The 15,098-nt window shown below is 48.2% G+C and overlaps 1 protein-coding gene across 6 annotated transcripts in view; it reads left to right on the top strand.

Moving 5' to 3' along the window:
• The window catches only part of PLEKHA7 (pleckstrin homology domain containing A7), a 214,873-nt gene that overhangs the window by 165,160 nt on the left and 34,615 nt on the right, over positions 1-15,098 (top strand). For all 6 annotated transcript variants that reach the window (XM_045557599.1, XM_045557598.1, XM_045557597.1 and 3 more), the window contains 4 exons: positions 3,242-3,712; positions 10,823-11,345; positions 11,907-11,993; positions 14,833-14,886. In XM_045557599.1, the coding sequence (XP_045413555.1) occupies positions 3,242-3,712; positions 10,823-11,345; positions 11,907-11,993; positions 14,833-14,886 (1,135 nt within the window). The remainder of the gene's footprint in view (positions 1-3,241; positions 3,713-10,822; positions 11,346-11,906; positions 11,994-14,832; positions 14,887-15,098) is intronic.

Raw genomic sequence — 15,098 nt, 5'->3', positions numbered from 1 at the left:
GTGTGTCTTAGTCCCAGGAGCCATGGGACTTAGGAGCTATTCATAACCCCAAAGTCTTAGGGGCTAGAAAACTGTCTGGTGGCAAGGAGACTATTATTTTTTTTTTAGCTGCCCCCTAAAAGTTTGCTTTGCAGCCAATGCTGGTATTAATCTGAAGAAAAGGATTTATCATCCCCCTAACAAATTTATCTCCAGGAAGTACTGGCATATATGGGAGTGTGTATATTCATGTACACACACAGTAAGGACTAACCTGTATGGTTATAGAATTAGCTCCAAGGTTGGGGTAGACTAGCAGACTCTATGATTTCGGGGTCAGCTGTTTATGAGAACAGTAGTAAATGTGGTTACCATAATTAAGTGGGGCTTTAGGGTCGTCTGGCTTTGAAGGCAAAGGCTATTTTCTGTACTGCTTTCTTTACCCCCCAAGTGCCTGTCCCAGTGGGGGCTATATCGGTACTCAGTAAATATGTGGTGACTGATGAGTAAAGAAAGAAAAATTCACATTACAGTTGGTTAGGCTGAGACATAGCACCCACAATGCTTGGGTCTGGAGAATCCGTCATTTTCCTTCAATTCTAATGTCATACGCATAGGCGGCATATTTGTTTCGCCGTCTGGCTTTTATAACCAGGTACTGTTTATCTTTGGGGTATGGATAACAAGAAGATACAGTTACTTGGGTTTCACAATTGGAGTAAACACTGGAAATAGCAGAGCAAGTGAAACCAAAGCAGTATGCTAGGCTATAAAGCTTCAATGACTTGGCTAAGGTGTGACCCAGAGGGCAACCAGAGCTTTAATCATCTCTGCAGCAGCCTTAGTACATCCTCCGTGGGTGGTTTCCTGAATTTGAGAAATAGTAAAGAAGATAAAGGCTAACTTAGGCAACTTGAAGACTGTCGGTTTGGGTTACACTGATCTGATTATGGAGGATTAAAGGACGAAAGGAAAGACAAAGTTAAAACCTATATCACATTTACGTTGTGGAACAGAGTTGTCCCTTTATAAGCTTACAGTAAAAATTACTTTTTCTTCAAGTTAGGCCTCTGAGTATTTCCCTACTACTGAAGCTTGTAGATTACATTGAATGTTAGCGATGGAAGGGCCCTCAGAGATCACTATTTCAATATGTCATTATAAAATGATGTAATAGGCAGGACCCCTTCCAGTATAGGTAACAGGAACCAAACTCAAACTAACTTAAATGAAAAAGGGAATTTATTAGTTCACAACCAAAATGTCCAAAGCTATATCTAGTTTAGGTATGGCTAGATCTAGGAGCTCTTTAGGATTCTGTTCCTCTCTAACTGCTTTCCTTGGTATGGACTTCATTCTCAAACAGCATCTTCCCATGTAGTTGCAGCAGCTCAAGACCAGCTCCAACCCAAGTCCCAGGGCTAACTCTGATTGACCTGCATTGGTCAGCCCCTGAGCCAAGTCCTGAGACTTTGCAGCCACAGCTGGACATGAGTAATAGAGTCAGAGCAGCCAAACCACATGCACTGAGAGTGGGGGAGGGTGATCCCCAAATGAAAATTGAAATGCTGTTATCAGAAGGGCAGTGGATACAGGGTGAGGGGTGGAGAGGAAAGATATCCTCAGTGATAGTAAAAGAAGGTCCAAAGAAGCATTAATTTTTCTTCCCACAAAGCTTGGGGTTTCCATGGAAAGGGCATTGGTACATTAGTACACAGGCAGTGAGAAGTGTGATTGCTTTTCTCAGTTCTCCATGCCAAAGTTAAGGCTGACAGGCCTACACACAGTGAGAAACAAACCCTGGTCTGGGGCTTGTATTTTCACTTTATGTCAACATTCTAACTAGCTCCCAGACTGGGTTGGTTCTGCCCTGAATCTGTGCTGATTATTGGTAATTGAGGTTCTGAAGTTGTTGCAAAGACACTTGGGGTCTGGCCACTGAGCTGTAAATGCAGCAGCTTTTCTGTTACTATTCTCATGTTGACATGGAGACCCCTCTGGCTTGGCCACTTGAGGAGTGATGGCTTTTAAGGGTGTGACCTTTTCACTAAGAAGCATAGACACTGGCTGCCCCATCTCAGGGTCCCTGGTAATTTTTATGGTCCATCTGGGCTGGGCTGGAATATGTTCCCTGCCTTTTCAGTATAAATTCTGCAAAGCTTGTGGGGCCACTGTTGTGTGCCTGGTGCTACGTGATGGGGATGCAGACAACCGGGACCCTGCCCCAGGGAGGCAGGGAGAAAGGCAGCTGCAATAGGAGGTGGCCCAGAGAGAGGAGCCCTCCACTGTATCTCCGAGCTCTTCTTGTAGCCTCAGTGCACACCCTGACCTACCCCCTGCCCCCCATTCTCCTTTTCAGTTTCCAGGTTCACATGTATGTGGGCCAGGCACACACGTGGAAAGGCAGCAGAGAGCAGAAGCTATAAAGCACATGGGCTCCACACTGTTCCCGCTGTACGAGCTTGGGCAAATTATCAGTCCTCACTGTGCCTCAGCTTCCTTACCTCTAAAATCTGACTAATGCTACTTTACAGAATTGTTGTTAGGTCAGTGTTATTGTGGCTTCCTGTGTGAGCTATTCCCTGATAAGTTGTCATATGAAAGGGTTGCTGTGCCTATTCTCTATTCACTGTTGCTGAAGAGTGTTAATTATGCTGTCAGGTGTACTCTGGGCTGTGGCACACACCAATGCGAGAGATGCTGGGCTCAGAAGCTTCCTGTCCAAGCCCCAGATACACAGATGGACAAATAGCAAAAAGGGAAGGCAGGATCAGTAGCGTAGGGTAGGATGGGAGCACAGAAATGGTCTTCATGAGAATGTCACGTGTATAATTTATTCATTCTTTCATTCAGAAGTATTTATAGAGCACCTGTTCCATACCAGTCATTGCGCGTAAGTTCTAGGTATAGGATGACTGGCCAGATGGGCCTCTAGCCCGAAGGAGCTGCTAGTCTAGTTGGGAGCTGGATTGAGTGATGGTCACCCAATTATGATCCAATATGATTAGTGTGCCAGTGGGGTCAGCATAAAGTCCCATTCTAGACTGGAAGTGTGTGTTAGGGTGGCTTCCTGGAAGAGGTGATATTTAAGCCAGACCTCAAAGGAGGAGAAGTTAGGCAGGCAGAGTGAGGGCATGAGCACAAAAGGTGTTCTGGGCAGAGGGAATAGCCCATACGCAGGCGTGGAGGTGATCGCGTGTAAACCGTGTTCAGTGTGAAGTCTTGTCTGTGGAGCAAACTGAATGTGCTGCTGTCGTTGCAGGGACATGGAGAAGGTGGAGCGGCAGGCGGTTCCCCAGGCCAACCACACAGAGTCCTGTCATGAGTGTGGCCATGTGGCACCTGGACACTCAAGGGATTGTCCTCATCACGGCCATGACGATTTCTTCAGCTTCGAGAGGCAGGAGCAGGAGGGGGAACGGTACCGTTCCCAAAGGGACCCGCTGGAGGGCAAGCGGGACAGGAGCAAGGCCAGATCTCCCTACTCGCCGGCCGAGGAGGATGTCTTGTTTGTGGATTTACCTGGTGGCCCAAGAGGCCAGCAGGCGCAGCCCCAGCGGGCGGAGAAGAACGGTGTGCTGCCTGCCTCCTACGGCCCAGGGGAGCAGAACGGGACTGTTGGATACCAGCGGGCCTTTCCTCCCAGGATCAACCCTGAAAAGCACAGCCAGAGGAAGAGCAACCTGGCCCAGGTGGAGCACTGGGCAAAAGCCCAGAAGGGGGACAGCAGGAGGTCAGTAACAGACTCAGGATTGCTGCTAATAACGAGCATGATAATGTAGTGACAATAGCTGTCATTTACCCAACACTTAAATGCCAGCCTTAAACACTGTACCTCCATTATCTATGTACGTCCCCATAACTAAGCCAGCAAGGAGGAGGTGATATTCTTAATTTATAGACAGAGAAACTGAGGCTGGGAGAAGTGAAGGAAGCTGCCCAGGGCACATAGATAAGTGGCAAAGCCGGTCTGTGAGCCTCCAAAGCCCTCACTCGATTACACACTTTTCTGTTCCCCGGGAAGAATGCCTTGAGACATTCAGCATGTAGATGGTAATGGTCTTCTCTTGTGCTGCTGCTTCTCTGCATCTAAAAAATATTTGTAGAAACCAGAATAAATACAGATTCACTTTTAATTCCAGGCACATAGAGAAGTGCTTAGACACTATTGACATTAGGCTTTATCACACCCATTCCTTCAAGAAGTGGTTTTTAATTATTCAGAAGGCATGCGTCTCTTGCTGTTTGCAAAGCACTATCTTTTTTTATTATAATTTTAGATTAATTAGGACATGTTTATGAATGTGAAGAATTCAGGGTCACCAGCTTCTCTGTTGTCCCCAGAAGCCACTGTGTTTTGTCTTCGTTATGAAGACATGGCAAATTCCCCTCACTATCCTCAGGCTTCTAAAATAAACCACAGACAAGAGAGGAGATAGCAAAGCCAGTGTGCATTCAGAGAGCTCCCCAGGGGCTGGAGTGGTCACAGTCGATGTGCCAGCGCTCAGACCAAGTCTGCCACGGGCCTGATGACATGTTCTAAAATGCCACACTTCATTCTCCCTGTTGTGAGGCCCAGACTTTCTAGCTATGGGCTCTGGAGGTGTTTGTGCTCCTAGAAGAATAGCCTAGGCCTGCTTTCAGGTATATGGGTGTGTTGTGCATTCATGGGTTGCTGTAAACCCCTTTAATCTGGTCCAGCGGGGCAGTTGTGAGGGTGGGCAGTGGATAAATCGTAATGGAAACCCCCTAAGTGACTGACAGACACTGTTATGGAACAGATCAGGAGAATGAAAGGCCTATTGTGTTGTAGCTAAGATACCTTCCAATTCCCAACTGGGAATTGACCAAGTGTCATTCCTGTTTGTTCGCATTTTATGTCTCGTTGAAAACGGAAAGCTACTGCTCAGGGACCCAGGGAAGGGAAGCTTTTCTCCTTGGTGCTGGGCTAGGTCAGCCCCCTGGTAGGTGTTTGTAAGATGATCTCACTCTGATTGAGATTAGAAAGTTGGCTGGGGTAGTCTCATGCAGGTCCTCATACTCCAAGGTGAGGAATTTTAATTTGAACTTGAGAAAACAATAGGGGGAACCACTGAAAGGTTTTAAGCAGGTAAGTGGTGTGATCTAACTAATATTTCATGAAGAAGATGGGAGACTAGGGAGGAGGCTGTTGCAATAGTCCAGGAGGATGACAATGGAAATAGAAAGAAATAAACAGATTTGAGATACATTTTGGAGGTTGAAATAGCAAAGCTTGCCAATGAATTAGATATGCAGGATGCAGAAAAGAGAGGAACAAGGATGATCTCTAGAATGTTGACTTGAGCACCTGTGTGGTTGCTGAATGGGGAAGGCTAAGGAAGAGTTTGGGAGGATAAGGATTTCCGTTTTAGACACGTAAGTGGGGAGGGCCACAGTGGAGCGGGAGTTAGCATTCAGGTTTGGCTTGCTTAGTAGGTAGGTGCCATGCACCAACACCAGCACAGGAGAGCTTGATAAGGAATGTGGTTCCTGTGGAGTGCCCAGGTGGAGATGGCCAGGAGATTGTAGGGAATGCGGATGTAGGCTGTAGGGAGATTTGGGATTCATTGTCCTCGAGGTAACTGATGCCCTAGCAGTAGTTGAGATTACCCAGGGTGGAAGCTTAGACCCTAGAGCCATGGTTCTTCATCCTAGCTGCACAACTTGATCATTTGAAGCCCAATCCCAGAGATTTGGATTTAATTGGTCCGGGGTAAGGTCAAAGCATCAGTATGTTTTCAAATCTCCCTAGGTAGTTCTGGTGTAACGACCACAGTCAAGAAACTTGTTTGGCTATACATTGGAATCACCTGGAGAGGTTTAGCATCCACTCAGCCCTTAGTCCCTTGCCCAGAAATCTGATTCTGTTGGTCTGGTTGGAAGCCTGAACATCAAGGTTTTTAAAACATACATGCTCCCTTCCCCTGCTCCCCTGCTGATTCTAATATGCTGCCAGGGCTGAGAATCCCTAGCTCAGCGTGAACAGCTGCAGAGGGCCAACGTCTTAACACTGTAGATCCCCAGCCCAAGGATTAGGCCAAAATCAAGTCTCCATGAAGGAAATGAGAGGGGAGATGGAGGAGGAAAACGAGTGTTGTGTGGGAGAGAGTTTCAGTTGGAAAGAGTCCAGTCAGCAGGGCAAGGTGCTGCAAATAAGGACTTCTGCCTGGGTGTGGCACCTTCAAGAAGGGTGGTACCCCTGATGGAAAGTCTAGAACCTCAGGGTTTCTGTTGGTCTTTTGCTCAGTCGCAGAGGCCTTTGTTCCACTGACCTGCTTGATGGGCTTAGATGAGCAAACCTGAATTGCTGTCCTGAGTAGAGCTAGAATTTCGAAGTTAGGAGGGGAAGAAACCAGTAAGAGGATGTGGCCACTGAGAGACCTTTGTGGCTGGGGTGCAGAGAGGACTTTCAAAATCTCGGTGACTGATATGCAGTTATAAGTTGTTGGCTATGAAATGTCTCTATGTAACTGTTTCTGGCAGCCCATATCCTATGTTATTTTGCTCCACATAATGACCTGAATTTTGCAGGGGGCATGGGGTGTGCGTCAGGGAACTGAAGGATGAGTAGTCAACAAGGAAAGCAGAGGTGGCTGGGAGGGCTCTGGACTTCCCTAGGATGTGAGCCATTCCTCTCTAAGGGGCGGGGAGACATCAGGTCTGTAGAGGAGAACAGTTCACTGGCTTTGGAGGTCACTGCACACATCGAGAAAAGAAGTCAGTGTAGTGATGGAAGCAGATCTCAGTGGGCTAAAAAGTGAATAAAAGTGAAGAATTGAAGGCAGGATGTACAGAAGAAAGAAAGTCCTGTCAGTCTCTAAGTGAACAAAGTATCTACTCAGTCTCTGATCATTCCTTTATCTTGAAAGTTTTGCATTTTGTGTTCCTAGATTTTTTTTTCTTAAAGATAGATTTGCAGTGTCTTACAGTAAGTAATAAATAGATCTGGCTGCTTAATAAATGAACCTCCTCCATTTTCCATTTGAAAATACAGAAGATGGATATCTCTGTTTTGCCTATAATTAAGACTGTGCTAGTCTCTTTAGACTGAGTGCATTAAGGCTTTGGAGGGATGGTTATTTGGACGGCAATATGATCCTGTGTTTTTGGCTTTGGACTGCACAGGGAATTATTTTTAACTGTTCTTTCAGTACTTGGAGATACATGTTATACTATATTTCACATCATTAAACTTTAGAATATGGTTTGCAGGAGGCAGACTGACATACTCTTTGAATCTTAGCTATTTTAAGAGCTTGTTTTGAAATTCTAGCCTTCCGTCCCCTCAACCCAGTGTTTAAAGTAATGCATACTTGTAAAATAAAAAACTCGGGGTGGGAGTTGGGGGTAGGGTCAGGGGATTCAAACACTATAATAAGGAACAGAGTAGAAAGTGGAAGTCTTGGGTGATTGATATGGAAGTTAGGGGGAGGAATATCTGCTGCATAAGTAATTGGTTATAAAAATGATACTGCATTTCAACATGACTTTTTGTAGTGGCTGTATCAGAATATCCTGTTTAGTGTTCATTTAATGATGGGGAGACCCTGTGGCCACAGAGCAGAGTGTGAGAAGACCTTGAACCCCAGTTTTGGGTAAGGCTGGGGTGGGGGCTAGCAAGTGGATCTGCTATCAGAGGCAAAGCTGCTCTGGAAGCTCGCTCCTGTTCCCATGGGGTCTCTACCTCATCTATGGCACTACCTCCTGTGCCCTCCCTCCACCATCCACTAGTTGCCATGCTTTGGCCTCTGGATCCAGGGCTGACCATTGTACTGGTATCTTGGGGTGAGCCCCAAATGGCAGACAGTGTGTAAGTAGAGGGCACAGGTTAGAGGGTGAGTTCAGGGCTTTGGGACACTGCTCTGTGGGAGGACTCTGGCCTTCCAGACCCTGTGGGCAGGCACCAGGAGTGGGTGACAGGCCAGACAGAGGGGCATGAGGGTGGGTGACAGCTTGGACATACTCTGCATGGTTTGCATTTTGCTTCGGACAGAATGAACAATGGTTGGTAAAGTCCCACCCGCCCGAACTCCCAAGGGAGGCCCTGAGTCTGGTCTCTGCCACTGCCACCACCTTTGTTTTGTTTTTTTTCTCAGCTTATTATGGGGGTACAAAAGTTTAGGTTATGTATATTGCCCATGCCCCCCCACCCCCCTGAGTCAGAGCTTCAAGCGTGTCCATTCCCCAGACAGTGCGCATCGCACCACCACCTCTGTTTGAGGATTCAGGCACTGCCTGTCTCTAAGACACATTCATGCCTAACTTTGGGAAATCGATAGCAAATCCTGCCACCTAGTGGCAAGCAGACACTCCCGGCAGACCCCACAAGTCTGGGTTGAAGAGATCTTAAGAATACTTCTGCCATTGCAAAGATAACCATTAAAAGAGAAGAGCTACATTTTTGAATGATAACTATTTCTAATCCTCACAACAATTTATTAAGTGATTCTCATCCTCATTTTATAGGAAGGAAAGTGTGACTGTGAGGACAGAGGAGACACTTGCCTGAGGTCCTAAAGCTAAGGATGATTAAATGAGTTGAGTTTTCAAACAATTAGAACAGCACTTCTCAAACTTCAGGGAGCATGAGAGTCACCTGGAGGACTTGTTAAAACAGTGGGGGCTGGCAGCCCACTGGCAGCTCATTCCCTCCAGAGTTTCTGATTTGGTAGATCTGCACTGGGACTGATAAACCAGCATTTTAAAAATGTATTTTATTTGTAATTGACCGATAATCATTATATGTATTTATGGGGTAAATGTGATGTTTTGATATATGCACATATTTTGGAATGATTATATCAAGGGAAATACATATTCCTCACCTCAACTGCTTATCATTTTTTTGTGGTGAGAACATTTAAAATCTACTCTTTTAGCAATTTTGAAATATACAGTGCATTGTCATTAACTGTAGTCACTGTGCTGTGCAGTAGATAGCCAGAACTTATTCCTCCTAACTGAAACTTTGAACCCTTTAACACCTTCCCTGTCTACCATGGTCCCAGCCTCTGGTAACCACCCTTCTACTCTCTACTGTGAGTTCGACCTTCTTAGATCCCACATGTAAGTGAGATCACTCAGTATTTGTCTTTCTGTGCCTGGCTTATTTCACTAACCTGCATTTTTAACAAGCTCCCAGGTGGTGCTAATGCCTGAAGTAGCTTTGGTGTAGAATAATGTCTGGCATAAGGCAAGCACTAAATAAATGTTTGTTAGATAAAATTGATAAATAAAGGTAGAATCGGGATTTGAACTCAGGACTATCTCTAAAACTACTTTTCTTTTTATAATATCATGCTACTGCTCAGGTAACATGAGTTTTAAGGCATAGTAAAACTCCATGCTTTGTCCTTGCTGAATTTTTCTTCCTTCTCCTACAGTCAGATGGCTAGTTAGTGGTAGTTTTTGAAATCATATCCAGCTTTTGTGTGCTGGCATGTTTACTGAAGGGCTGGTTATGCATCAAGACTTTCTTAGTCTGTGGACAATAGCACAGAGTGTGAGATACAACGTCTGTCCTCTAGGAATTTTCAACTTGATCAGGGAAGAGATGTCTTGCAAGTATGAAAGGTCATGTCAATACAGGACCTTGGAAAAGTTACAGTCCGATAACCAGGTCAAACAGAGCAGGAATACCGAGGGCTGTGCATTGCTGAAGGCCCACATAGGAGAGGCGTGGGCCAGTGTCCTGGAGAATGGGTACAATTTGGGTAAACGGGGCAAGGGGAGCCCATACAGGTAGGGGCAGGGAAGAACAAGGCCATGAGAATAAGGAGGGAGGGAAGGGAGCGCACAGTGAAGGACCGGCTGTGTATCAGACATGGAGGTTGCATTTCCTAACCTGTTTCATTTACTCTCAGAACAGCCTTATGAGGCAGGTAATACTGTCTTCACATTACAGGTAAGGAAACGGAAGGCAGAGCAGTCAGGTAGGCTGCCTGGGGTCACAAAGCCAGTGAATGGTAAAGCTTGGATTCAAACCCAGGTCAGACTACCTACCTTTGCTTTTCCCACTGCGAGAAGTTGCTCAGGTGTGGAGCAGGCTGGGCCAGGGATAGGTTGAGGCCCCTCTCTCAGGCCCTGGCAAGTGTAGGGGTGCACCTTAGATAGAGCACCTCCTTCAATTTTGGGCCCCAGGCATCTGGCCTGGCCCTAGTAGAAAGAGCAGTGAGAAAACAGTAGGACTCCAGGGTGGGTTGAGGTCAGATGCTAGAAAGCTGTGAGTACCAGGCTGAGGAGCTTAGATTTTATTTCACAATTGGCAGGGAGCCATGGTAGTTTTGGGGGCCAGGGAGTGATTAGATCAGAGGAGTTGACTGTGGATAGGATGGAAACTAGTTAGAGGGTCTCAAAGTCGTCTGGGGAGAAGAGTATCTGGACTAGAGGAGTCCAAAACAAGGAAGGGACTGATGCGAGCCACTTCCTTTAAGAACCTCCAGAACTTGGTGCTAGGATACCAGGCAGAGGAAGAATCTTGGTAACCCAGAGAATCGTGGGGCCTTTCCTAGAAGTATGCACATCCATTCAAAGCACTGACTGCTGGCAAGCGGGGGAGAAAGAGCTGGCAGGTTTAATCACATTGCACTTGAAGTGATGGGCATCGGGCAGCCAAGTCGTCCTGGCAGAGGAGTTGCAGTTTTGGAGTCTTCTGGAAAGAGGGGGAGTGACTGAAGTCATGGATGATGGCTTTGACAGTTCTTTGGAGGTTCTCACAGGACTCCCCCATATACCTGACTTTCTGGAGTTACTTAGCTGTGTCCCCAAAGCATGGCAGGCCCCTTGCTTGGTTGCCTGACCTATTCTTCCCCTTTCTCCTCAGCCTCCCCTCAGACCAGACGCTTCCTCGCCAGGGTCCTGGCCAGCCCCTGTCCTTCCCAGAAAACTACCAGACTCTTCCCACGAGCACCCGACACCCCTCAGGGGGCTCCTCGCCCCCTCCCCGCAACCTGCCGAGTGACTATAAGTATGCACAGGACCGAGCCAGCCACCTGAAGATGTCCAGTGAGGAGCGCCGGGCACACCGGGATGGCACCGTGTGGCAGCTATACGAGTGGCAGCAGCGCCAGCAGTTCCGGCATGGCAGCCCCACAGCACCCATCTGCATTGGCTCCCCGGAGTTCACCGACCAGGGCCGGAGCAGGAGCATGCTTGAGGTGCCCCGTTCCATCTCTGTGCCTCCATCTCCCTCGGACATCCCTCCCCCGGGGCCTCCAAGGGTTTTCCCACCCCGGCAGCCACACATGCCAGCAGAGCGGGTCACTGTGAAGCCACCAGACCAGAGGAGGAGTGTGGACATCTCACTGGGGGGTTCTCCCAGGAAGGCTCGGGGCCACGCCATCAAGGTGAGGCTCGCGGGGCTCTGCCAGGCTGCTGGGGTCCAGCATTAGGGTACTAGGAGCCTCACCTGGTTTGAACACAAATTTGAGCAATTTGGGATAATAGTGATAGCTAACAATTTTGCAGTACTTTTAGATGCCAGGCATAGTTCTAAAGGCCTTACTTTAATTCTTACCACAACCCTATTAGGCAGGTGCTATGCTTAGGCCCATTTCACAGATGAGAACTTTGAGGCATTGAGAGACAAAATAACTTGCACAGAGTCACACAACGAGAAGTCTGCTTCCTTGCAGCTTAGAAGGTAGGAAAAGATGTCTGTGTTCAATCAGTTCAGTTATTTATAACAACCCAACTTAAGTTTTAACTCTCCAAGAAGCTTTCACAGTTTAGCGTTATTATACCCCAGTGAGGAAGGTGTGAGTGGTCTCTCAGCATTCACAGATGAGACAGCTGAGGCTCAGAGAGGGGAAATAGTGGGTGGTAGGCTGCCCTGGGTGTGAGTGGCAGGGCTTGTGGCCCCAGCCTGGCTCGGCCATCAATGTGACTGCTTGTCTCCCCGCCTGCAGAACGCCTCTCACGTAGACCGCCGCTCCATGCCCTCCATGGGTTACATGACCCACACAGTCAGCGCTCCCAGTTTACACGGAAAATCGGTAAGCAGCGCCTCATCCCTCTCCAGGTGACTGATATGGTACAGCCTACAAAGCCCTTTCTCATCCGGTGTTTTCCTTCCTCTGAGCCGGTCAGATGCAATCTGCAGGGCAGCTGTCAACCCCCATTTTCTTTCTGTATGTATGTTTTTATGTATTTTAATTTAAAGAGGTTTATTCTGAGCTGAATGTGGGTGACTGGCCCAGAGCACATGGCCTCAAGAGGTCCTGAGAAAACATGCCCCAACCCCTATTTTAGAGAGGAAGAAACTGAAGCTCAGAGAAGTCAAATGACTTGCTCAGGGTCACCCCACTGGGATTGGGTCCTCCCATATCAGGTGAAGAGCTTGGAGGGGAAGCGTAGGGGAATGTTGGAGTTCTTTTGAGTAGAATTTTGCTGGACACGTTTTCCAGCCACCCACCCTTTCTTCCGTTAGCTTCACTCGTTTCTTCCATGCTCTTTGCTTTGAGTAGTTAACTCTATCTTCAGAGCCTGAGTCTGGGTGAGGTTGCACTGTTGGTTGTTGCTTTCCTGAAAAAACACTTCCTGCAGTCCCCTTGCTGCCAGTGCCTTTATTTGTCCTAGTGACAGAATTAATGCAATAATTGCTTAACAGTGTCACGTCAGTGCTGTTCCGGCACTGGGGTGAAGAATGTAATTATAGCGGTGTGCCCCTGCGGTGGCTAACTTCCTCGTGCTGTGTCTACACACCTGCAGCTGGAGGAGCTCTCGTTGCTTCTCTCCCGGTTACGGCGGCACCAGGCCAAGTTGGCCAGTGTGCGAAATTTCGCCGTGGGCCAGTTACTGCAGCACCAGCTGGCCTTTCCCACCTGCCAGGTCAGCGCTGGTGGGCCCTTTCAGGGCTGGGGACAGGGGAGTGACATGCTGGCTCGTGTTCTCTCGTGCCCGTGCTCTAGTCTGTCTTTGCTGTCTGGCTCTCTCGCTCACTCCCTGCCTGTTGCTTCTGGATGCTACTGCCAGAGACTGTGCGGCGGCGGTGGGGCCCGCCCCTCTGGCGCTGGGGAGGGGGGCTGCATGTGGTGGGAGGACTGTCGCTTCTCTGGCTGTAAGTAGTTACTGCCAGGCCGGTGTGTGGTCATGTCCAAAGGGCTGTTAGCCTTGTTGCCGCCGTGGGCAGTCCTTGGGATGCCGCAAGGCAATGTGTGGGTCAGCCCAGAGGGAGAATGCTAGGTGCCACCTCTTATCTGGACAGCACCCTGCTGGCTTACAAAGCATCCCCACATCTCGCAACCTGCCAAACCTCACAGTAAGCTGAGAGAGGTTAGTTAGGACAGGAGTTATGACCACACTCAAGGCAAGTGGATCCAGAAGGGGAAGTGACTTGCTCGGGATCCGTCAGCTAGAAGTGTGCAGACTGGAGCCAAATCCAGGTCCTGTCTGGCACCGTGTTCGAAGCTGTTACCAGGACATCGGGCTTTGCAGGCAAGCTCCTCGAGGACTGGCCAGGGAGTTGCTCTCCCGGGCATATTGAGGAGCTTAAAGAAACTGATTCTTCCCTGAGGCTGTCCTCTGGCAGGAATAGGCTCAGCCGTATGAGGCTGGTCCCTTTAGGCTGCACAGAGATAGGCAGGGGACAGATGTGGAGGGTGACGGGACTATCACCTTCCTTCCCTATCCTGTTGTAGTGAGTTATGAGGGACTCAGGAAATGTATTCAGAAAAATGAATGTAAGTGCAGAAACTGTTAAGCTGTGAATTTGGGTGATTTTTAATAACATTGCTCTATCCTTACTCCTATGGAATGTGTGTAGGGACTGGGCTGATTGGGAAAGTATGGATGGCTAAGAGGACAGTTTAGGGACAGAAATAAGACCTTGCAAGCCACTAATGTTCCTGACAATGGTCCTTCAGGCCTTCCCATGCATAAAAGCACTGCCTGAATGTCTCATGTGGTTTATTTGTGTGGTCGTCCTACCTCAGAGCTGTCAACAAGGACCACCTTCCCCAGCCCTGGCTTGCTAGTCTGGGAGACCCTCTTAGTCCGCTGAGAAATTGGCACCTGGGCCATTTTCCTTAAGCTTTCACACCCTACTGCCTCACAGTTGGCTTCTGTGATCTGCTACATGGAAAAGCATGAGTTCTCAAAGCCAAAGAGTCTCTTCCTTATTTTCACTGCTTCTGGTACTTGTACTCAAGAACTTGACAAACTGTCAGAGATGCCACAAGCCAAAAGGTCTGACCCTGGAAGCGCCTCAACTAGCTCCCAACATGGCCATGTTGGCTCCATGCTGAGCAAGAAGAGCCAAAACTTCCAGGAAACTTCCAGAGGCTGTTGGTGCTTATTGTTCTGGAACCCAGGGTCACACTGCAACCAAGACATTGCGCTGGGTCACCGAGGTCCTTTCCCTTCCTCTTCTAGGCATCCATGCACACCAATCAGGGTCATCTTACTTCATGCATGTGAAGTGACCCGGTCCAAAGGTTCCATGAGAAGAAGTAGAGCATTGGTCCTAATGGGCCCTAGCTCAGGTGTGGCATGTGCTCTTCCAGGTGGGCCTCCCGGTTCTGTCCCGGGAGTGCAGCACCGCCTCAGCTGCACTGCTGCCCCAGCCCTCAGGGGGATCCTCCCTGCCAAACTCTCCCCTCAGCCAGTGGGGGCAGGCTGGCTTTCCCCATAGTGACTTCAAGACCTGCCGTGCTGAGAGAGGGCTCTGAGCTGCACCAAGACATTTGTGCTTCCTCTGTGGCCCTGGATGTGCTGGTCTGCTTGGTCTTTTGTCCCCAAAGCTGCGCAATGTAAATGATTCACACATGAAACCCTGAGTTTTGGAAACTTTTGGTATTCACAAGTGGTTTTTTTCCTCTTTCTGTTCCTTTGAAGGCTGATGATACCTACCTCCAGCTAAAGAAAGACCTGGAGTACCTGGATCTAAAGGTGAGTGACATCAGGGGTCCCACCTTCCTTGGACACTCACTTTACTGAGAGTGTCACCTCAGTGGAGCCAAGCCCGAGGCCACACAGGTCTTGTCAAATCTGGATCCCAAGTGAAGACATCTCCTGTTTCTATCAGAAGAATTTTATTTCTTATAGCTTCAAACTGTGACTCTTCTCAGTTTCTTGTGAATTCTGTGAGATCTCTGGCTTAT

The sequence above is a fragment of the Lemur catta genome, chromosome 7 (assembly GCF_020740605.2).
Source record: "Lemur catta isolate mLemCat1 chromosome 7, mLemCat1.pri, whole genome shotgun sequence".
Taxonomy (NCBI): Eukaryota; Metazoa; Chordata; class Mammalia; order Primates; family Lemuridae; genus Lemur; species Lemur catta.
This window is presented reverse-complemented; position numbering and strand designations above follow the sequence as displayed.